Source organism: Anomaloglossus baeobatrachus, chromosome 1 (genome assembly GCF_048569485.1).
Source record: "Anomaloglossus baeobatrachus isolate aAnoBae1 chromosome 1, aAnoBae1.hap1, whole genome shotgun sequence".
Classification (NCBI taxonomy): Eukaryota; Metazoa; Chordata; class Amphibia; order Anura; family Aromobatidae; genus Anomaloglossus; species Anomaloglossus baeobatrachus.
Genome location: NC_134353.1, coordinates 266,045,231 through 266,070,076, shown reverse-complemented (window position 1 = coordinate 266,070,076; position 24,846 = coordinate 266,045,231). Strand labels below are relative to the sequence as shown.

At 41.8% G+C, this 24,846-nt stretch overlaps 1 protein-coding gene across 50 annotated transcripts in view; it reads right to left on the bottom strand.

Annotated features, from left to right (window-relative positions):
* Nucleotides 1-24,846, bottom strand: part of ANK2 (ankyrin 2) — an 812,025-nt gene that overhangs the window by 9,894 nt on the left and 777,285 nt on the right. For 46 of the 50 annotated variants that reach the window (XM_075349554.1, XM_075349661.1, XM_075349525.1 and 43 more), the window contains 5 exons: nt 22,361-22,664; nt 9,109-9,201; nt 8,561-8,644; nt 7,753-7,917; nt 2,498-2,674 (listed from right to left, as the gene is read on the bottom strand). In XM_075349554.1, coding sequence (XP_075205669.1) covers nt 2,498-2,674; nt 7,753-7,917; nt 8,561-8,644; nt 9,109-9,201; nt 22,361-22,664 — 823 coding nt within the window. The remainder of the gene's footprint in view (nt 1-2,497; nt 2,675-7,752; nt 7,918-8,560; nt 8,645-9,108; nt 9,202-22,360; nt 22,665-24,846) is intronic. The other 4 variants (XM_075349601.1, XM_075349875.1, XM_075349867.1 and 1 more) reach the window with 1 other exon arrangement.

Below are 24,846 nucleotides of genomic sequence, written 5' to 3'. Positions count from 1 at the left end.
AAATTATTTACCAAAATTATTACCAAAAAAAAACAAACCTAAATGAAAAAGGGATGGTTAAATAGCAATCAGTTAGCAGATCATTTTTCCACAGACTTCCATGTTACAAAAACAAATCCTGCCAAAATCAATTTTTTTTCAAAACTGACAAAAAAAATTGTATTTGCACAACTTTCTACCAACTGATTGCCGCTGCATCTGTTCTAATGGATGATTACTGGACATGTGAAGTTAGCCTTACAAGGAATTCAAACATTGCTACTTATATAGGCATATAAAGGAGCAGAAAAGATACAGAGTGCTGCTGTATTCTTTTGCTTATATTATGTTGTCATAGCAGCTTGCACCTGTTCACACTTGCTTTATTCTGTTAGGAGGAGCTGATCAGTGATTGTATTTTGTAGTATACAGTTGGCGGAGCAGACTAACCTCCATATTTGGATGAGCACTACTCCGCAAATCCTAGGGCTGTTTTTAATTAGTGCTCAATCTTACCTGCCCTTTAAATTTGTGCGTGTTTAGCATAGGAGAGGTATGTTTGATAAATATTACATTTAGGGTCCTACCAGAGAAAGGTCATCTTGTCGTGACTGGTGGGATTGCATGAACTGGCCAAGTAGTGCTCTAAGTACCATATTTTTTAGCTATACAGTGTGTCCACCCATATCCTGTCCACCGCCTTTAACTTGAGAACGGCGGCAGCTATAGGCATAGAAGTGGTGTCTAGGTATAGTAAAATATCCATGCGCTATGCAATGAAACCACTTATAGCGCCACCTGGTGGAAAACAACGGAGTTAGCATTTTTATCTCGAAAACGGAACGAGATAGAGAAAAAAAGTGAATGACAAAGTTGTAGGGCTTCATCAATTCAATATGAATTGACACCTTGCATACAGAAATGCTATGATTAGAACATGTAAAACTCACAAGGCTGCGGGCGTGAAGTGATACCTCATGGAGGCCTTCCTACAAGTCATTGGGTATGGGGGCTGCGTGGAGTGGCCTCCATGCTCACCTGAGCTGACCCCATTGGACTTCTTTCTGTGAGGTCACATCAAACAGTAGGTGTACGTGATCCCTCCATCAACATTGCAGGACTTACGACGACGTATAACAGATGCTAGTGCAAATGTGTCACCTACCATATTGCACAACAAGCAGCAAGATACAGTATGCTCTCCAGAGTCCAGATGTGCATTGCAGCTGACGGTGGCCACTTTGAGCATCAAAGTTAAATGAGCGCCATATGCATGACCAGCATTCAATGTTTTGGGGGGTTATGGGTTTCATATCATAACATTTCTGTATTCAAGGTGACGATTCGTATTGAATTGATTATGCCCTACAATTTTTTAATTCACTTTTTTTCTCTATCTTGTTCCGTTTTCGAGATAAAAATGCTAACTCCGTTGTTTTCCACCACGTGGCGCTATAGGTGGTTTCACTGCATAGCAAATGGCGGTGGAGAGGATATGGGTGGACACACTGTATTCTATCTATCTATCTATATATATATACATATATATATATATATATATATATATATATATATATATATATATATATATTGTTTACATTTCCTATATCCAATGCTTGCATGCATCTTAGTGCTCTATCTTTTCTTTCTGATATTTATCTACCCATCAGCTCTCTTTTCATTCTTAAATAAAAAATCAAATCAAATCAAATAGGCTTTATTGGCAGGACCAAATATATATTGTCTATCTATCTATCTATCTATCTATCTTTTTACCTCTGTGTTTATGTGCTGTACAAACAAGCTCCACAGATTATGCGGCTGAGAGGTTTTTGCCTGGATTCCCTAGCTTCCTAATGTTCTTCTGCACATCCCTGGAGGAATATAATTCCGTAATATGATGTTCTGGATGTGTGCATTAGCTTAGAGATATTTGCATATACTAACATGTTTACAAACAGTGTATCCCCCTGGATATTGTTAGATTAATTAACAGATTGTAGATGAGGATTTACTCCTTTTTTCAGCTCTTCAATCATCCAGTTTATTGAGGAAACGGAATTATTTTGTGAGCGACAATGTTCATAGGGAATTGAGGGAATTGGCGGAATGAAGCACCGGGTACGTAGGCAATGATCAGGGATCTTTTATATGGTTTGTTAGGCATAGAACTGAATTTTTGATGAATTACTTTAAGATAATACAGCTGGTTTTCCTACAGTCCTATGAAAAACACAGATAAAAATAGTGTGAGATCACAAAGGGGAGATTCATTGAAGTGGAGGCAACGTCGTGGAGTGTCTCCACTAAATGATCAGCAGCTAGAGGTCATTGCTCCACTTTTATATCAGTTGTGATAAATTTCCATGAAGGAGTTATGGCTCTGCTAGATCAGTAATTTAAGTTAAGTGTATAGACTACAATGTTGTAGCTTCTACAAATGTTAAAAAGTAACCAAATAAACTATTCTACATTATATGGTCATCTCTGACCAAATCCTCCGCTGCCACCTTATTACCTGCTCAAAGTCATCCTTGGCTGATGGCAAATCAGATGCTAAACTAGAGTCTCCAAAATATTTCTCTGTCCTTTCACCATGGACCATGGTGGTCTTCACAACTTTGCTGACCATACGTCCTTCCACAGGTTCAACTTCAAAGTCTGATGACATTACACTTGGCTCAGAAAATGAGATCTGGTGACACAATTGTATTTTTTGTTTTTCAAATCTTAGTGAATATATTTGTTCTGCCTTGGACAGATATAAAGTACCTTTAACAAGATATAAAAACTGTAACTTCAAAGAACACAAGAAAAACGTGCAATGCAATAATTAACAGTACTGGGATAAGATACCTTGCATTTACATTAAAGGGGTTGTTTAGGACTTTGATATAGATAGTCTATCTTTAGGTTAGGTCAGCGATATCAGATTGTGAGGGCCTACACCACATCCACCAATCAGTTATTACCATGTCCCAAGGGTGCCAAAAGTGAATCAAGCCCGCTCCGCACAGCTCAATATACTGCATAGTGGCCATTCTTGGGTATTGCAGCTCAGCTCTCATTTCAGTGTCAGAATAGTCAGTTCAAAATGGTAAGCCTTCCAATCTTCTCATCCATCATCATCATCATCTATACATCTTATTGTCACTGAGTTCACTAATTAAGACCTCTAATTGCACTCTACCTCTATCATTTAAGCAATTTTTAACGCGATTAATAAAACAAAGGAATTTTATTGCGTGGCCAAGGACTAAATGTAACTGAACTGGTTTAATAAACATTAATAATGTACAATTCAAATAAGGCTATGTGCACACAGTGCGTTTTTTGCGACGTTTTTGCGCGTTTTTCGGGTGCGTTTTTGGCCTCAAAACTGCATGACTTTCCTTCCCCAGCAAAGTCTATGAGTTTTCATTTTTGCTGTCCGCACACTTTTTTTTTAAGCTGCGTTTTTGAGCTTAAACAAAAAAAAAATGGACATGTCAATTCTTTCCTGCGTTTTTCTGCGTTTTCCACCCATGCAATGCATTGGAAAAACGCAGAAAAACACAGAGATCAAAAACGCACCAAATCGCAGTAAAAACATATGCGTTTTTTGCCGCGGGTGTGTTTTTGTGCGTTTTTAGCGGCCAAAAACGCACATAAACGCAGCATCAAAAAAACACAGCGTGTGCACATAGCCTAAGGGTATTTTATGAGCTTTTCTACTGATTCAGAAGCCTCATTTATGCTCACTAATATGTATATTTATTAATAAATGACTTTCACATTGAATCTCATTTAGTCTATATATTGATTTTAGATATTAGCAGAAATGTGAAAATTTACAGCATTATTGGAAATTAGATATATTAAAGAGAATTTGTTTTTAGAAAATGACCAATGGTTTAAATTAGATTTTTGTGTTACATGGCTGTTATATTTATTATTTTTTTTTTAATTTGGCAAAGTTTTTTTTCAAATTCGGACATCCTGCCTTTTTAGGAAAAGTTTTCTGTAAACTCATTATCATCAGAGGCAACATTTCAAGGACAGGTAACATGTATAGACACAAATGATAGCACATGATCACCCTAATCACAATAAGTGATGTCACTGCTGTCTCTGCTTCCCATCTCTTCACGATCACAATGTCCTTTGCACACGCTCATTAGATGCTTATAGCACCACTCCAGCGGTTTTTGGGGGGATTTTAGCGCTGGAGTGGAGATATAAATCTAAATCCCCTACCCCTGTTTTAAGCTTACCTTCCAGCGTTTTCATCCCTTGTCAGCGGTCCCTCAGCGCCATCTTGTGCTGTAACTTCTGACTAGCCAAAAGTCAGAAGTTACGTCACAAGTGCTCAATGGAAGTTTATAAAAGCTAGAATGAGGCCAGAATAAGGCTTTCATAGACTTGTATTGAGTTGTGACCTCCGGCACACTCCATGAAACAATGGACAGCAAGTTACAAATCATGGAAAACTGACCGTAGTGATGCTGGAAACAGATGAGAACGGTGGCAAGTGAGTATAACACAGGGGGCAGTGGACTTACATTTAAAGCATCTCTCCAGAGCTGAAATAAAAAAAAAAACATTGGAGTGGTGCTTTAAATACAAAAGTGAGGGTCAGAGTCTGGTCACTGTGGCTAATTTATATCTATTATTTCCTAAAACAACAGAAAGTATGGCATATAGAACACCTCCTATGTGAAAATTGCAAGATTTTATTGTTATTTTTAATACAAATTATAGGGGGGAAAAAAAAACTTTACCAACATTAAAAAAAAAAATACATTTAATACAAATTTAAGATTTATTTAGAGATTTAAACAATAGGTAATTTTCTGATGACTCATTCACTTTAAGGACATTATAAAAAGCTTCTTTACCAATGTGTAATGGTCTGTAAACCTTTAAAGGGAAAATAATGAACAGCTGCTGTCTGACCTGCAGGCAGCATGTTATACCGCAGGAACAGCTGATAATTTCATGCTCTCTATGGGCTTAGAAGTCTAGTAGGTGGTGCTAATCTGTGATATCCAAACTTCTCTGTTCAGTATGTTTGCAAATCAATATACCATTCAATCACAGACTACAACCACTCATAAGTCTAGAGAAAGCAAGGAATTAAATGTTTTTTTCAAGATTAACATTAATTTCTCCAGCCCATCTATGTGACTGTAGACTGCCAAATCCAGACATTGAGCAATCTGAACACTGTTAGGATTCCCCTCTGTTTCTAGCTAAACAGGACAATTTGTACACTGTACTTGCGGTCACATGCTAACTAGCCTCTCACAATGTTCAATTGTGTGGTCTAGCTTCTCATCCACTTTTCTCAAATGTTCAATGAATTCAGTTGGCATGTGACATGACTGCAAGTATGCAAATTGCCCGTTGTAATTGGAAATAGAAGGGAATCTTAACATTGTGTTTATTGCACACAATCAGCATCAAACTGTTTAGCGTCACAGAGTGACTGTAGAAATTTATGCTGACCCCGAAAAACCCCTATAGGCCTTGTGCGCACACTGCGGTTTTTGCCGCGTTTTTTGCGTCAGAAAAGGTTTGTTTTTTGTTCCTAACCTTGCTGCAGTCCTTCCCCAGCAAAACCTATTGGAAAAAAAAATGCTGTGCGAACACAGCAAATAGAATGAGCATGTCACTTCTTTTCCGCAGTTACCTGCGGTTTTTGCCATACATAGATAATGGTAAAAACCCGCAGGGACCAACCCATGGCAAAACCGCGGCAAACCGCAGGTGCATTATTACCGCGTTTTTTGCCGCGGGTGCAGTATTCTGCAAGAGGGTGCGGATTTTTCTTAAGTAAAAGTTATTTCCCAGTGCGCACAGGGCCTAAAGACTTAAACTGTATCATGCTACATATTTGCGCAGCTCCTCCTGCTCTGTAACAGTCCTTCAACCGATAAGACTGCATTAGTTTTAGATCACTTGCTTAAAAGGAACCTGTCACATTGTACGAGCATGCAGTCAAATCTATGGAGAGTTTATTAAAGAGAAGGAAACGTTAAGCAGAATGATTCAGTATAACTTCTATTTCATTCATTAAAGAGAACCTGCCAGCACAATTTTGCAATATAAAGTAAAGATATGGCTTTAATGTGAGGTAACACAGATTAATTTGAACCTTTAATGATGAAATCTGCTTTTTTTGTTTCATTATTTAATCAGCATTTCAAGTTTTCAGGACTGTTGACTTCAGTGGTGTGCCTCCTCTTTGATATCTGTCACTGGTGCCGTCATTGCTGTGGGCGATGTGTGTGCAGACTGATTTTCCCAGCTGGTCTACAATAAAATTACACCATGGGCGGAATATACACAATTGTCTATAAAATGTCAGTAAGCTGAGATTTCAATCTGCACATGGGCCGCCCATGGCGCCATGTTATTGTAGACTAGCCAGGAAAACAATTGCAAATGGGCCGCCCATGGCGCCATGTAATTGTAGACTAGCCAGGAAAACAATCTGCACATGGGCCGCCCATGGCGCCATGTTATTGTAGACTAGACAGGAAAACAATCTGCACATGGGCCGCCCATGGCACCGTGTTTTTGTAGACTAGCCAGGAAAACAATCTGCACATGGGCCGCTCATGGCGCCATGTTATTGTAGACCAGCCAGGAACACAATCTGAGCATGGGCCGCCAATGGCACGATGTTATTGTAGACCAGCCAGGAAAACAATTTGCACATGGGCCGCCAATGGCACGATGTTATTGTAGACCAGCCAGGAAAACAATTTGCACATGGGCCGCCCATGGTGCCATGTTATTGTAGACCAGCCAGGAAAACAATCTGAGCATGGGCCGCCAATGGCACGATGTTATTGTAGACCAGCCAGGAAAACAATTTGCACATGGGCCGCCAATGGCACGATGTTATTGTAGACCAGCCAGGAAAACAATTTGCACATGGGCCGCCCATGGTGCCATGTTATTGTAGACCATCTAAGAAAACAACCTGAGCATGGGTCACCCATGCCAATGATAGTGCCAGTATAAAAAATGATATCACAGTCTGGGAGAGCGCTAAAGAGGCCAAAACATCCAGAGCAGCATCTGGGCGGTGCACCCAGCTCAAATATCCACGCTTAAACTGAGGTTGTGCAGGGTTGCACAACCCCTTTACGTGAGCGGCTATAATCGTTTCACAACGATCGGTTCCTTGAAATTCTTCACATGCGCTCCTTTCTCTATCTTCTTACTTAATGATAGTGCCAGTGTCACATTTAAAATGGAAGGCAAGTCACAGAAAAATCAATGACCTGTCATTCAAACGGTGGAGGCAAGTGGAGTAGACCCAGTGTACAGTCTCGACCCTGTACATCATAATCTCATTACATGCAAAAATTGAAATGCTGATTAAAGAAAAACACAAAAGCTGGTTTCTTCACCAAAGATATCAATTTAGGCTGTATAACAGTGCCATTATGGCCATGACTTTACATTTTACAAAATCATACTGATTGGTTGTCTTTAAAGTTTGTGGTGTTTGTATACATAAGAGTCCAGTGGGTGGTACTATTTAGTGATTGACAGCTATGTGCATGCACAGTCACTCCCATTGGACTCATATGCATAAAACAAACAGGGATTTGAATAAATAAAATGCAGGTTTTGCTGAACCCTTTCAATATGCCGAGCTCCCCCTGCTCTCTAACATCCTGGCTGCAGATTGGATGCCATTTCCAACATGGCAGGTTCCCTTTAGCTATGAATTAGTTCTCATTTTCTTTTCTTCTCAGGCTGTTTGGCCGTGCTCACCTCAGACTGCTCACTGTCACTTTTGAGTATGGTGCGTTTCACAACTTTAGATACGGAGTCTCCATCATCTACAGTCACTGGTTCTTGTGATCCCCCCTGTGCCACTACTTCTTCTTTTTCTGTACCATCAGGCAATACAAATCTTCTAATAATTTTCCTTGTGACCTGTAGTGGTAAAAAGAAACGTACATATCACTGTGCTGGCTAACAAAATATTTTTTACATGCAGCTTTATGTGTAACAAAAGAGAGTCTTTAAGAAAAATCAGAAGCAATCACTGGGACATATTAAGTCTAGAGCGGGGTTCTTGAACTTTTTCTACTGGGACCTCATCACACAGGCCATGATTATACCTAGGCCTCACCGTATAGACCAAAATGATGTTGGTACCTCAGTATTAGGATCCCAGAGGTCGGACAAATATTTTTTCATTAATGGGGCTCTGGATCACAAGAGCTGGGATTTGCAAAGCCCTGTCTTGAAAGGGGCATAGGTGTATATTCTCAATCTTCACTCCATTCATTGCCTATGGGACCGCCGAAAAAAGCTGACAGCTCTACTTTGCTTTCTTTGGCAGTTCCATAGACAACAATTTATGTATGGGGATTTTTCTGTACACATTTGCCTTACAGACATGACTTTTTAAAAAGGGTAATGGTGGAAAATCCTTTTAAGGGGTGATAATTTCTTTCAACAATTCATAAAATAAAAATTGTTGTGAGATCATGCGCCCAAGATTCAGGAAGAAGCAGCAAGGCGAAACTCACTATTTGTATTTTATCTATTTCATATTATTTGGATGCGATACCTTTTTTACCACAATATGGCCATGCTCGTCTGTGTACTGCTCTTCTGTCACTGTTTCGGGGAGGATGTCTGCCATATTGTCAGCCTACAGAATAAAAAAGAGCTGACATTTACCAAATTCATACATTATTTAGCAACCACATCAACATTAGTAAGTGCATGAAACAAAAACAGAAATCTAAAATTAGCAATAAAACTCTAAAAACAAATCTGAAAAATAAAAGTGTTAGGTTCATGCATGGACCTTGGACAAAAGTGCAGTAGTTGACCCTGCATTGCAGAAAGCTTTACGATCAGGATTAGGTTGGTCTTCTATCTGAACTTTTGAAGGTGAGAAGAAGCTAACAATCTACTTACTCTACTGCTACTGGTGAAGGGTGAGGGTGCTGCTAAGTCACAGAACTGGGCATGCATTAGTTGGGAATCATGCAGACAGCCATGTTAATCAGTACTTAATTGCATTGCATGGCCATCAAAGACTCCTTGCAATTGTAACCAGGACTTTGTAACCACTGGCTGAGGGACGTGCAGGAGTTAAACGCTATGTACCTGAATAATCACACGGCGACGTACGACCCTGGTAGTTACCATCTCGTCCTCATCTGAGTTGGTCTCTAGCTCACCTAGCTCCTCTGCTAGCTCCTGGTGGAGGCATGGAAGTAGTACTCTTTTTACAATACTACATCTTAGGCTTCCATAAAGAGGACCTGTTTGTCACCAAGTCAAAGGAGTTGTCGCTCTTTGTTTATTTTTAATGCTCGTCTGAGTATTCCGTTTTTGTATTTTATTTTAATCCCCCATACCGTCATAGCCTTCCTGAGATATGGGTCCATTTCGTTAATGCTATTTTTGTGGTCTTTACCAAGGGAATGTGGCTAGCTGGGAAATCAGACACGTCCCAATGATTCCTATGAGTAATACTCTCTTGGTAACATCATAAAAATTAGCACTAAATAGATAGGCAAATTAAGCATAATAAATTAATGGAATAATCAGGGAGAGCAGTGGAGATAAAATAAGAGCAAAAAATTGTCTAATTTTGACCTGGTGACAAGTCCTCTTTAAATTCTATATCAAATTGTAATTTACCAACTAATCATTATAAATCAGTGATGAGAAAAATATGTTTTTGCCAATCAAAGAGTAAGGCAAAACAGTTATACCATTGTAATGACACACATACAGCACTTATTTCATAGAACAGAGATAATATGACCAAAATAAAACACAATGAAATTAACAGTTGCTGATCATGTAAAATATTGCCAAAATGTGTTTCCATAATGCAAAACAGGGAATTTAACTAGAAGCTTAAAAACGTGTTCCAATCGGTTTCCCAGCGTTCTTCACTTATTTTTTGGCCATAAGTGGAAGCATTATCAGGAATGATTTAGGATTACAAATGATAAATGATAAATGAAACCTCTCCTATTCAAGCTTCCCTACTGTATGTTGGTGCGCAAACCCACCTTCCCACATACAGTGTACAGGGAAGTCAGGTGCCCAATCTATGAAAAAAGGGGGGTGTACAATCTTAGCCATGGCCATATTGTCTTAAAATGGGTGTGAAAAGTAAGTTTTAAGTTATAAGTTTACACCCATTCAACTAATAAGGCTCCTTATGGTCAAATCAAAAGAAAATATCCCAGATATTTTATGATACATTGAATTCCTGCCCGTGAACAGTAGCTATATAATCGAATAGAAATTAAAGGTAATCTGTCACCAGGTTTTTAACACCTGATCTGAGAGCAGCATAATGTACAGGGGGAGAGACCCCGATTCCAGCAATGTGTCACTTACTGGGTTGCTTAGTGTAGTTTTGATAAAATCACTGTTTAATCAGCAGTAGATTATCATTAGAGGACTACTTGATGTGCTGCCAGGTAGTCCAGCATAATCATGAGCTCTGTATAACTGCTAGATCTTCAGCAGAGAACAATAATTTTATCAAAATGGCAGCAAACAGCTTAGTAAGTGACACATCACTTGAATCAGGGCATTTGTCTCTACATTATGCTGCTCTCAGATGAGGTAGCAAAAACTCAGTGACAGATTCCCTTTAAATGGTCATTCTGTTGGGTTGAACTAGTCATTTAAACAGTAAGGTTGTACTATACTGAGATTACATTAACTCATAAACCAAACTACAAAATGTAGCACAGTTGATTATTGTGAAAGTGAGACATATTTAGGCCAGTTAAAGTGAAACTGTCAGCATGTTTTTGCTATGTAAGCTGAAGACAGAATTCTGCCAGGGTTAACACAGAGAATTCAAGGATGCCTGTCTTGTCAAGGTCCGATCTGTTTATTTGTTATGCTTGTTTAAACAGCAGGACTTATCACTGCTCGGACTACAATGTCAGGGGCATGGCAGTCCGACATTCCCCTCCGGTGATTGTACATTGACAGGGAGGTGCCAATCTCTACTGAGAGCCTGGTATAAGTGGGACAATTCTGCTCCATGGCTAAATTTAACAATTCTGAATGAATGTCAGAATGGCTGCACCCAGTAATCCTAGTGATACATTGTTGGATTCAGGATCTCTCTGCCTACTTCATGCTGCTCTCAGAGAAGGTAGCAAAAACCTGCTGACAGATTCCCTTTAAGTATGCAGATTTATGATCGCATTTGGCAGAAGACCAGCAGAGACCAGTAAGACATAACCTTTAATAGATATCAATAAAAATCTGGATATACCTAGAACAGATGCTCCTGTAGTCCCCCAATGAAACAAGATATCACGCCACAAAAATAATAATGATGATAAAATGCAAGTGCAAACCTATGTAGATAATAAAATGTGTCAATCTTACCAATTTTGTAGATTGAATCACTGAGGCCATGGAACCATGAAAGGGAAAGACCAATCAAAGGAACAGCCCTGACTGCCCTCTTGTGGCCTGTGTGATTGCTCCCACTTTAACAAGTTCAGCCCCCAAGTGTGAGACCAGACTTGATGTCCCCCAAAGGTGAAAAAAATCCTAGATGACCCTTCCTATAATAGATATGGGCTGACAGCACCAAGCATTTTTTTTTTTCCATACACCTATCTAGCAGTGGAATTAGATTAAGGTTGATATAGTCTTGAGGCCTTCCTGTTTCCCCAACTCCCAGGTATTTTAGTTACTTTACCAGTTTAGAAATTTTTGTGGTCCAACCATTGCCAGTCCGGTGTCGAATCTAAGGCATAAAGACTGATAGGTCCCATTTTTGAGCAGTCCTAACCATTTTCTAAATCCTTCTAGAATAGCCATTACCGGCTTACCTGATGAGGGGCGTCCCCAAGAAACAAGACCATATCATCTGCATAGCAAGAAACAGTGGGAAAACATTTTTTAGTTAGCCACCAATTGTGCAAGTTCTCCCACTTAAAAAGATGACAGAGTCCTGAAATTAACATCATAGGTAGACCACATCTATGAGCGACAAAATCCAGAAAATCACCTTCTCTGTTTTTTTTTTTGCAAATTATGGTCGATAGTCAACTAAAAAAATGCAAGATTTCTGGCTCTCACACACCTGTAACTTCTTCTTTAAGAGGCGGCTCCTCTGTCCTCCACTCATTACCTGTAGTAATGGCACTTGTTTGAGGTTGTGAACAGGTGTCTTTTATATTAACAAGTTCAAACAATCAGACTCCAAACTCCATTTTGGTAAAGACCAAAGAGCTGTCGAAGGACACCAGAAACAAAAATGTAGCCCTGCACCAGGTAGGGAATACTGAATCTGCAATAGGCAAGCAGCTTGGTGTGATGAAATCAACTGTGGGAGTAATAATAAGAAAATGGAAGATATACAAGATTACTGATAATCTCCCTCGATCAGGGGCTCCATGCAAGATCTCACTCCGTGGGGTCAAAATGATCACAAGAACGGTGAGAAAAAATCCCACAACCACACGGGGGGACCTAGTGAATGACCTGCAGCCAGCTGGAACCACCGTAATAAAGGCTACTATGAGTAACACACTATGCCGCCAGGGACTCAGATCCAGCAGTGCCAGACGTGTTCCCCTGCTTAAGCCAGTACATGTCTGGGCCCGTATGAAGTTTGCTAGAGAGCATTTGAATTATCCAGAAGAGTTTTGGGAGAATGTCACATGGTCTCATGAAACCAAAATAGGACTGTTTGGTAGAAACACAACTCATTGTGTTTGGCGGAGACAGAATGCTGAGTTGCATCCAAAAAACACCATACCTACTGTGAAGCATAGGGGTGGCAACATCATGCTTTGCGGCTGTTTCTCTGCAAATGGACCAGGATGACTGATCCGTGTACATGAAAGAATGAATGGAGCTATGTATCGTGAGATTTTGAGTGCATACCTCCTTCCATCAGCAATGGCATTAAAGATGAAACGTGGCTGGGTCTTTCAGCATGATAATGATCCCAAGCACACCTCCAGGGCAAAGAAGGAGTGGCTTTGTGAAAAGCTTATGAAAGTCCTGGAGTAGCCTAGCCAGTCTCCAGCGTTCAACCCCATTGAAAACCTTTGGAGGGAGTTGAAAGTCAGTGTTGCCCAGCTACAGGCCCAAAACATCAATGCTCTTTTGGACATCTGTATGGAGGAATGGGCCAACATACCACCAACAGTGTGAGCCAACCTTATGAAGACTTACAAAAAACGTTTGACCTCGGTCATGGCCAACAAAGGATATATAACAAAGTATTAAGATGAACTTTTGTTTTTGACCAAACACTTATTTTCCACCATAAGTTGCAAAAAAATCTTCCCAAATCAGAGCAAGTGATTTTCTGGATTTGTTTTCTCATTTTGTCTCTCATAGTTGTGGTCTACCTATGATGTCAATTACAGGCCTCTCCCACCTTTTTAAGTGGGAGAACTTGCACAATTGGTGGCTGACTAAATACTTTTTTTCCCCACTGTATGCGTTCTTCTACCTGGCTAAACCCATTTACCTCTAGAGAAGCAATATCAAACACGCCAAGGGTTCTATAGCTATAGCAAAAAAAGGGGAGACAGGTGGCATGTGCCCATCTGCCCCTCTTCATTGTCAACCTGTGTCAGACAATCCACCAATGACACGTATTCTAGCAGAAGGTTCATTATAAAGCAAATTAACAAAGGCAAGAAATTTAGGGCCAATTCTCATCTTCTGAAGGACAATCTGTGGAAAGTTCCTCTCCACAGTGTAAAATATTTTAACAGCATCCAAAGATTACACCGCCCTTGAACCAGTGTCCTAGGAACTCAATTGTATTTTTTTAAAAAGCCTTCTCACATTTATAGCTGTGGACTTGTTTGATATAAATCCTGACTGATAACTATGATTGATTTCATTAACCCCTTCATGACCAAGGACATATACAGTTGAAAATAGAAGTTTACATACACTATCTAAAAAGACACATGCGTTTTTTTTCTTAGTATCTGACATGAAATCAGAATAAACCTTTCCTGTTTTAGGTCAATTAGGATTACCAAAATTATTTATATTTGCCAAATGCCAGAATAATGAGAGAGAGAGAATGTTTTAAGGCATTATCATTTTCTGTAAAGTCAAATGTTTACATAGACTAAGGGGTACTTTGCACACTACGACATCGCAGGTGCGATGTCGGTGGGGTCAAATCGAACGTGACGCACATCCGGCGTCGCTGTCGACATCGCAGTATGTGAATCCTTTTACATACTATTAACGAGCGCAAAAGCGTCGTTATCGTATGTTTGGTGTAGGGTCCGACATTTCGATAATTTCGCAGCAGCCGCAACGGTACGATGTTGTTCCTCGTTCCAGCAGGCAGCACACATCGCTGTGTGTGAAGCCGTAGGAGCGAGGAACATCTCCTTACCTGCGTCCCCGGCTGCAATGCGGAAGGAAGAAGGTGGGCGGGATGTTTACGTCCCGTTCATCTCCGCCCCTCCGCTCCTATTGGCTGCCTGCCGTGTGACGTCGCTGTGACGCCGCACGACCCGCCCCTTTAGGAAGGAGGTGGTTCGCCGGCCAGAGCGACGTCGCAGGGCAGGTAAGTGCATGTGAAGCTGCCATAGCGATAATGTTCGCTACGGCAGCAATCACAAGATATTGCTGCTGCGACGGGGGCGAGGACTATTGCGCTCGGCATCGCAGCATCGGCTTGCGATGTTGTAGTGTGCAAAGTACCCCTAAGAGTACTATGACTTTAAACAATATGGGACAGCCCATATGATGATGTCATGTCTCTGGAAGCTTTTGATAGGCTTATTGGCAACATCTGAATTAATTAGAGACACACCTGTGGATGTATTTTAATGCACACCTGAAACACACTGATTCTTTGTGTAACATCATGGGAAAGTCAAAAGAAATCAGCCAAGATCTCCGGAAGACAATAGTGAACTTGCATAAGTCTGGTTCATTCTTGAGAGCAATTTCCAGATACCCAAAGGTGCTTCGTTCATCTGTACAAACAATTATACACAAGTACAAACATGATGGGAATGTCCAGCCATCATACCGCTCAGGAAGGAGACAGGTTCTGTGTACCAGAGATTAAAGTGTTTTGAGTCAGACATGTGCATGTCAACCTCAGAACAAAAGCAAAAGATCTTGTGAAGATGCTGGCAAAAGCTGGTAAGATTGTGTCATTATCAACAGTGAAACAAGTACTGTATCAACATGGGCTGAAAGGCCACTCTGCCAGGAAGAAGCCATTACTCCAAAAGAAACATAAAAAAGCCAGATTGTTTGCAAATGCACACAGGAACTAAGACCTTAATTTTTTGAGACATGTCCTGTGGTAGGACGAAACTAAATTGAACTGTTTGGCCATAATGACCATTGTTACATTTGGAGGAAAAAGGGAGAAGCTTTAACCCCTTCACCCCCGGCCACTAAAACACCCTAATGACCGGGCCATTTTTTACAATTCTGACCAGTGTCACTTTGACAGGTTATAACTCTGGAACGCTTCAACGGATCCTGGCGATTCTGAGATTGTTTTTTCGTGACATATTGTACTTCATGTCAGTGGTAAATTTAGGCCGATATTTTTTGCGTTTATTTGTGAAAATTTAGGAAATTTGGAAATTTGGCGAAAATTTTGAAAATTTCGCAATTTTCAAACTTTGAAAATTTATGCCCATAAATCTGAGAGATATGTCACACAAAATAGTTACTAACATTTCCCACTTGTCTACTTTACACCAGCGCAATTTTCGAAACAAATTTTTTTTCCGTTAGGAAGTTAGAAGGGGTCAAAGGTCATCAGCAAATTCTCAATTTTCCAACAAAATTTACAAAATAATTTTTTTTAGGGACCACATTACATTTGAGGTGACTTTGAGAGGCCTAGGTGACAGAAAATACCCAAAAGTGACCCCATTCTAAAAACTACACCCCTCACACTGCTCAAAACCCCATCCAATAAGTTTATTAACCCTTTAGGTGCTTCACAGGAACCAAAGCAATGGGGAAGGAAAAAATGAAAATTTTACTTTTTAACACAAAAATGTTACTTTAGCCATAAAATTTTCATTTTTACAAGGGAGAAAAGAGAAAGTGCACCCTACAATTTATTGTGCATTTTCTCCTGAGTACGCTGATACCCCATATGTGGTAAAAATCAATTGTTTGGGCGCACGGCAGAGCTCGGAAGGGAAGGAGCGCCATTTGAATTTTTGAACGCAAAATTAGCTGCACTCATTAGCGGACGCCATGTCGGGTTTGAAGACCCCCTGAGGTGCCTAACCAATGGAGCTCCCCCACAAGTGACCCCATTTTGGAAACTAGAGCCCTCAAATAATTTTTCTAGATGTTTGGTGAGCACTTTGAACCCCTGGGGGCTTCACAGAAGTTTATAGCGTTGAGCCGTGAAAAGAAAAAAAAAATTTTTTTCCACAAAACGGTTGCTTCAACTAGGTAGCTTTTTTTTTCACAAGGGTAACAGGAAAAAATGCACCATAAAATGTATTGTGCATTTTCTCCTGAGTACGCAGATACCTCATATGTGGTGGAAATCAAATGTTTGGACACACAGCAGTGCTCGGAAGGCAAGGAGCGCCATTTGAATTTTTGAGTGCAAAATTAGCTGCACCTGTTAGCGGACGCCATGTCGGGTTTGAAGACCCCCTGAGGTGCCTAAACAATGGAGCTCCCCCACAAGTGACCCCATTTTGGAAACTAGAGCCCTCAAATAATTGTTCTAGATGTTTGGTGAGCACTTTGAACACCTGGGGGCTTCACAGAAGTTTATAGCGTTGAGCCGTGAAAAGAAAAAAAATTTTTTTTACAACAAAACGGTTGCTTCAACTAGGTAGCTTTTTTTTTCACAAGGGTAACAGGAAAAAATGCACCATAAAATGTATTGTGTATTTTCTCCTGAATACGCAGATACCTCATATGTGGTGAAAATCAAATCTTTGGACACACGGCAGTGCTCGGAAGGCAAGGAGCGCCATTTGAATTTTTGAGTGCAAAATTAGCTGCACTCATTAGCGGACGCCATGTGGGGTATGAAGACCCCCTGAGGTGCCTAAACAATGGAGCTCCCCCACAAGTCACCCCATTTTGGAAACTAGAGCCCTCAAATAATTTTTCTAGATGTTTGGTGAGCATTTTGAACACCTAAGGGCTTCACAGAAGTTTATAGCGTTGAGCCGTGAAAAGAAATTTTTTTTTTTTTTACCACAAAACGGTTGCTTCAACTAGGTAGCTTTTTTTTTCACAAGGCTATCAGGAAAAAATGCACCATAAAATGTATTGTGCATTTTCTCCTGAGTACGCAGATACCTCATATGTGGTGGAAAGTAATTGTTTGGGCGCATGGCGGGGCTCAGAAGAGAAGGAGCGCCATTTGACAGCAAAATTGGTTGGAATCATTAGCGGACGCCATGTCACGTTTGGAGACCCCCTATGGTGCCTAAACAGTGGAGCTCCCCCACAAGTGACACCATTTTGGAAACTAGAGCCCTCAAATAATTTTTCTAGATGTTTGGTGAGCACTTTGAACACCTGGGGGCTTCACAGAAGTTTATAGCGTTGAGCCGTGAAAAGAAAAAAACTTTTTTTCACCACAAAACGGTTGCTTCAACTAGGTAGCTTTTTTTTTCACAAGGCTATCAGGAAAAAATGCACCATAAAATGTATTGTGCATTTTCTCCTGAGTACGCAGATACCTCATATGTGGTGGAAAGTAATTGTTTGGGCGCATGGCGGGGCTCAGAAGAGAAGGAGTGCCATTTGACAGCAAAATTGGTTGGAATCATTAGCGGACGCCATGTCACGTTTGGAGACCCCCTATGGTGCCTAAACAGTGGAGATCCCCCACAAGTGACACCATTTTGGAAACTAGAGCCCTCAAATATTTTTTCTAGATGTTTGGTGAGCACTTTGAACACCTGGGGGCTTCACAGAAGTTTATAGCGTTGAGCCGTGAAAAGAAAAATTTTTTTTTTTACCACAAAACGGTTGCTTCAACTAGGTAGCTTTTTTTTTCACAAGGGTAACAGGAAAAAATGCACCATAAAACGTATTGTGCAATTTCTCCTGAGTACGCAGATACCTCATATGTGGTGGAAAGTAATTGTTTGGGCGCATGGCGGGGCTCAGAAGAGAAGGAGCGCCATTTGACTTTTCAAACGCACAGACGCAGTGCACTGATCGGCCGCTGCAGGATGCACGGTCGGATGCGATAAAAAAAAGCGTCGGGGATACGTAAAAAAAAAAGTCACGCCAAAAATTGAGCAGGGATGCCGATCCGTTATCTGCATCCCTGATCAGCGCTTGGCGGGACGCACGGACGGATGGGATACAAAAAGCGTCGGGGATACGGAAAAAAAAAAAATCACGCCAAAAATTGAGCAGGGATGCCGATCCGTTATCTGCATCCCTGATCAGCGCTTGGCGGGACGCACGGACAGATGAGGTGTAAAAATGGACAGGGGATACGGAAAAAAAAAAAAAAAGTTATACTCACAGTACCCAGAGGACTAGCAGGAGGAACACTGACCAGAAGAGCTGCAGAGGAACAGATGGCAGAGAGATGGACAGCTTTACAGGAGCAGCAGGCATATCAGCAGAATGCCCAGGAAGGACCCAGCGATGGACGCAGATGTGATCAGGCCGGTGAAGACAGGTAAGAGGACGTCGGGGGAGAGCAGAGGGGGAGAGGGGGGGGGAGCAGAGGGGGGGTTGAGAGCAGAGGGGGAGGGGGGAGAGCAGAGGGGGAGGGGGGAGAGCAGAGGGGGAGGGGGGAGAGCAGAGGGGGAGACCGGAGAGGGAGCTGCAGAAGCAGAATAGAGATAATGGGGGAGGCAGTCAGATCGCGGGGGGACCGGATCGGGATGTAAGGGGGGGGGTGGCCGGTTGGGGTGAGCAGATCGCGGGGGGGGGGCACGGCAGGGGCTATCACGGCAGCGCGCAGGGGCACCACGGGAGAGCGCACGGGCTGCAAAGTGAGCACAGTACTCACGTGCAGCAGATCGCAGATCGCAACAGGGAAGCACATTGGCAGGGGGCAGATCGCGGCAGGGAAGCACATGGCAGGGGGCAGATCACAGCAGGGAAGCACATAGCAGGGGGCAGATCGCAGCAGGGGGCAGATCGCAGCAGGGCGGCACATCAGGGAGCATGCAGGGGCCATCACGGGAAGCGCGCAATACTCACGTGGAGCCGGAGCGGCGGTGACATCGGCGGTGGCAGCAGCGGTGGCGTGGTACCACAAGTACCAGCCACTGCACGCTGCAAACATGTTGGGGGAGGGCTCACAGGCCAGCACAGGCCTGGGGAGGGCGGCCACCGGCAGATCAGACCGCCCCACTGCACACTGATTGGAGCGATTGCGCGTCATAGCACGATCGCTCCAATCAGTGCTGCAGGGGCTGGGGGCGACATGTTTGAGGTCCACCTATGATATGCTGCAGCAGCTGCGGCATCTCATAGCAGGATCTCACAGGATCGCACTAATTCGGGCATTATTTTTGCCGAAATTAGTGCGATCGATGTGGTTGGCGGTTCAGATTTGAACAGCCAATCACATCGATCGTCGATAGGGGGTGGCGATGCCGCCCCCCCTGGGGTCAAGCAAAGGTCCCCTGCTGTAATAAACAGCAGGGGACATCATTTGAAAGCCGTTGCTATGGCCACGGCAATCAAATGAAGTTTAGGCCGTAAAATTACATCCCTGGTCGTTAAGTCACGTTAAAATAGGACGTAATTTTAAGGCCCGCGGTCGTGAAGGGGTTAAAGCCTAAGTACACCATCCCAACTGTGAAACACAGGGGTGACGGCATAATGTTGTGGGGTTGTTTTGCTGCAGGAGTTACTTGCACTTCACAAAATAGATGGCATCATGACGAAAGAAGATTATGTGGCAATACTGAAGCAATATCTCAAGACATCAGCCAGAAACTTAAAGCTTGGGAAATGGGTCTTCCAAATGGACAATGACCAGAAGCATACTGCCAAACTGGTTACAAAGTGGCTTGAGGATAACAAAGTCAAGGTTTTGGAGTGGCAATCACAAAACCCTGATCTCAATCCTATTTATAATTTATGGGAAAAGTTGAAAAGGCAAGTGCGGGCAATTGTGAGAAGCTTCTGGAAGGATAGCCAAAACGTTTGACCCAAGTCATACAGTTTTTAGGGCAATGGTAGCAAATACTAATGAAATGTATGTAAATGTTTGACTTTGCAAAAAGTCTTAAAACATTCTCTATCTCATTATTCTGGCATTTAGGAAATATAAATAATTTTGGTTCCTAATTGACCTAAAACTTGAAAGGTTTATTCTGATTTCATGGCAGATAGTGAGAAAAACAAGGCTGTGTGTCTTTTTAGATAATGTATGTAAACTTCTAATTTCAACTGAATATATATTGATAGATATATGGATACACCTATATACAGTAATGCAGCTGTACCCACGCCAAGTATATTTGATATGCATTACTGCTGTCTGATTGTTTACTAAAATGTTTTGTTAGTAATATCTGAGCTAGGCCTCAGGATACAGGGTGACACTTGTCAAGTTACTTTCTCCTTCAATAATATACATCCTGGAGTTTAAACAGAATGTCTCCTGAAGACAAGAAAGCACATGAGACATAATGTTCATGATTTGGACACGTTATAGACAATACTTCCGTAAGCCCCAGTGTCCATGTAGAATTTATATTATATATTACATTTATACTATAAACTTGGGAATTTATACATTTGTTTTTCTCATAAAATATGACTAAGAGCAATCATGACAATTTTCAGATAATTATTAACCCTTCCAGGTTGGAGGTAAGTTCACAGCTACATTATGGCTTCATGATATGGCACATGAAATCTATGGTTTCATATTGCACCTTTGCGTATATGCCAAAGTATTCTAAACTATGGGTTTTCTTATCCAGAAACAGTGCTCATCGCTCCATAATACAGGATTGTGCTATTGTTCAAGTAGAAAACATATTCGTATATACTATAATAAATGTCACTATTTTACGGGTAGTGAAAACTGATCTTAAAGTTAGTAACTGACATACTGTAAAGATGTTACCCCAATATTTTACTTTATTTGGAAACTTGGAATGATTTTTCTTATAATCTATCTATAGTCCCAAGTGTACTTTTTTAAGAGAATATTAAAGAGGTGGTTCTCTGCTTAGCCATAGTGAACACATCTTTTGTTCAGCCAATTCTGCCTCTGAGTGGCACTATTAGGGTCCGCTTATCCCCATGATGTGACCCACAGGCTCCGTGACATCTGAGATCCGGTGATGTCACGTTAACTTCCAGTTGACCCAACATTCCCAAGTCCGGCCCCAGTCTCCCTGAGTGACTGGGCTGTGGGTGGAGGTACGCTGCTCGTCACAGCGCAGCTTGCAGTGCTCTGCAGCAAAGGAGAGAGCGTGCGACGTGCTGGGCTGTGATGAGCGGTGAAACGCCACCCACAGCCCAGTCACTCAGGGAGACTGGGACCGTGCTCGGTGATGTCAGGTCAACTGGACCTCAGAGGTCACGAAGCCCGAGGAGTCATTTCATGGGGATGAGCGGACCGCAATAGCGCCACTCAGAGGCAGAATTGGCTGAACAAGGTACTTAGAAAAAGCTTTCCCTATCAGTTTTACAGGAATGTGGCCACTATTGAAGAGTAGTGAAGCAGCTCTTTAAACCATAACTGAGAAAAATTTGAATCAAGAACATTAAGGAGCTATTCGCTTGTGACAAATTTGTTCCAGAGATTTCGGAGACTGAAATCAGTTACATTAGATGAATGGAGAGTGGAGATTGTTTTTCATTAGCAGAAATTTCTGTAACAAATTTGACATGTGTGAATATACCCTAAGGGTTTAATCATAATGGACATATTTGCAGTGGATTTGTTGTCCAGAATATCCAGACAGCATTTTATAGAGCCAGCCTAGTTGATGACGTATCATTTTCGCATTTCTGAAAAAAAAACACACACAGCATAGCTTGACCAGCGCTGCAAGTTTGACAGCTGCGGAATGTGGTTATTTGAAAGATCACGTTGACAATATATCAGCAGCGTTTTTGCGGCAGTAACCACATCAAGATGGACACAATTTAGTGTTAATATTGTGGCTGTAGAATATTCGCTGTAGAAATTCTGCAGCAAATACATTACATGTGAACATACCCCAAGTGTATCAACCAGCAGGGTAGGCTCTTCTGTTTTTAGTACCATAAACAAAACCACTGTCATAAAAGATTCCAGATCAGTAGTAATAATCTTTACAGGTATGGCCACCTTAAGACATTAGAACACAACCACTGCACAGGTACAACAGGAGACCTTCTTATATAGGCCTCTGTCAAGCCAATCTCAGTAGAGCTTTACCTTTTCAAATGAGCCGAGTGATCTGTATTCTGAGACTCTATCCACCTTGTCTGCTTGCTCGTCCGATGACTCCACTATGCAGAGGTCATTTTTATTTGCTCCCTGCTCATCCTTCTGCTGCAGATCATCCGGTTCTTGCACAATAGGAGAATCACTATGTCGGTCAGCCACAGGAGTCTCTAAAGAGGGCCTATCTAAATCTTTAGATACTCCAAGGGGAGACTGTGGCATTTCTTTACAATCAAGGGTGTCTTCAGCTTCATCTGTCTCTGGCAGCTTTTTCTCTAGATCAGGGGATGTAACACTAAAAGGAATAAGACAAAATTTACTATCTTCTACTGTAGACAAATCTCTTAGTAAACCCTTATTAAGGGCTTGGTCCTCTTAACCTGTGTTGGAGAGAGTCTAAACAAACTACATTGCATAGATAGATAGATAGATAGATAGATAGATAGATAGATAGATAGATAGATAGATAGATAGATAGATAGAGATCAATGTTAGTTTAAGCATCAGTAGCTTTATCATTAATCAGACTGAGGAGCACTAAAGCTGGGTTCACACATAGCGACAGCGACAACGACATCACTGTTACGTCACCATTTTCTGTGACGTAACAGCGACCTTGTAAGTCGCTGTTATGATCGCTGCTTAGCTGTCAAACACAGCGACGCAGCAGCGATCATAATGTCGCTACATGTGCAGAGAGCAGGGAGCCGCGCACACTGCTTAGCGCTGGCTCCTTGCTCTCCTAGCTACAGTACACATCGGGTTAATTAACCCGATGTGTACTGCAGCTACATGTCACAGTGCAGAGAGCAGGGAGCCGCGCACACTGCTTAGCGCTGGCTCCTTGCTCTCCTAGCTACAGTACACATAGGGTTAATTACCCGATGCGTACTGCAGCTACATGTGCACAGAGCAGGAGCCGGCACTAGCAGCAAGAGCGGGGGAGGCTGGTAACGAAGGTAAATATCGGGTAACCAGGGAAAGGTCTTCCCTTGGTTACCCGATGTTTACAGTGGTTACAGCTTTCCGCAGCTGCCAGACGCCGGCTCCTGCTCCCTGCTCGCTTCATTTCGTCGCTCTCTCGCTGTCACACACAGCGATGTGTGCTTCACAGCGGGAGAGCGACGACGAAAAAATGAAGCAGGACATTCAGCAACGAGCAACGACCTCACAGCAGGGGCCAGCTCGTTGCTGGATGTCACACACAGCGACAGCAACGGGACGTCGCTGCAACGTCACAGAAAATGGTGACGTAGCAGCGACGTCGTTGTCGTCGTCTCTGTGTGTGACACCACCTTTAAGCTCAAGTCTGACTCTGTCCCCCTGTGTGATTAGCAACTTCTGTCTATAGAATTGTACACTGAAATCTTGGTGTGGGCAGGGATAGAATTTATAAGTTCTGCTGCTTTGCTAAAACTGAAATCTTTGACGGTGTCCAAACAACTGCACTCAGTAATCTAAGTGATACTTCATTGGATTCAGAATCTCTTTGCCTACATCATCCTGCTCTCAGATGAGGTAGCAAAACCTGCTGACAGATTCCCTTTATTGGTTGATTGAGCTTCCTCCTGTCTAACTTGACAGTTCCTTCAATTTCTCAATCCGTTTGCCCCTTTTCCCTTGTTTCTTCCAGACCCATTTGCATCCAACAGAGATTAGTCTATTGACTTTCATCTCATCACTCTAAATCACCCATTTCTAATCTTCTACTGTCCACTTTGAAGTCGAGGCTTCATCACCTTTTTTCGTGCCACCATTCTAAACTTGTGTAACATGCATTGCATGGTGCTTGCATGGATGTCTGTGATCTCACTATTATGAATCATACAAGCCATCTCCACTGCTGTGTTTCTTACACTAGAACTGATAAACCTTGTAATGAGCCGGCTTGTTGACCTTGACATTTTGCCTGGATGTCCACCTCTTGGCTTTTAAATTGATGGACAGACTTCATTTCATATTCTTCCAACTGTCATGGCACTCGCATGAAGCAGTTTGGTAATTTTGGGTAGTGAGAGACCACTATAGATGAACTGGATGATGCAGATTCTCTTTTCTTGGGAAATTTTCTTCATGGCTGCTCCTCGATTCGAATCAGTGACCTTTCACTTGGGAATCAACCTAATAACACACTGAGCTATTGGGGAATGTGAGAACAGGTTGTAATTTGCAGTATACAGGCAGAAAATAATTTTTTCCACCACCAGCAGCAAAACAGTAACAATTCAGTGACTTGACAAGAATCTTCATAACTAATCATATGGTAAATAGTTGCAAGTCACATTTATGAGATCACCAAGATGATTGCGTACAAAATGAAGGTAGTCTTATTTTTGAACCTGTAAGGATGGAGAGATAAGGAGTCTGAAAGTCAAAAGTACAATTTTTTTTTTACCCTTTTGCTTGTCAGTGTATGTTTTGAACGATTGTGTTTTTATTCACTAAGCTGGGATACTTTCTGTAAGTTCAGATTAAAG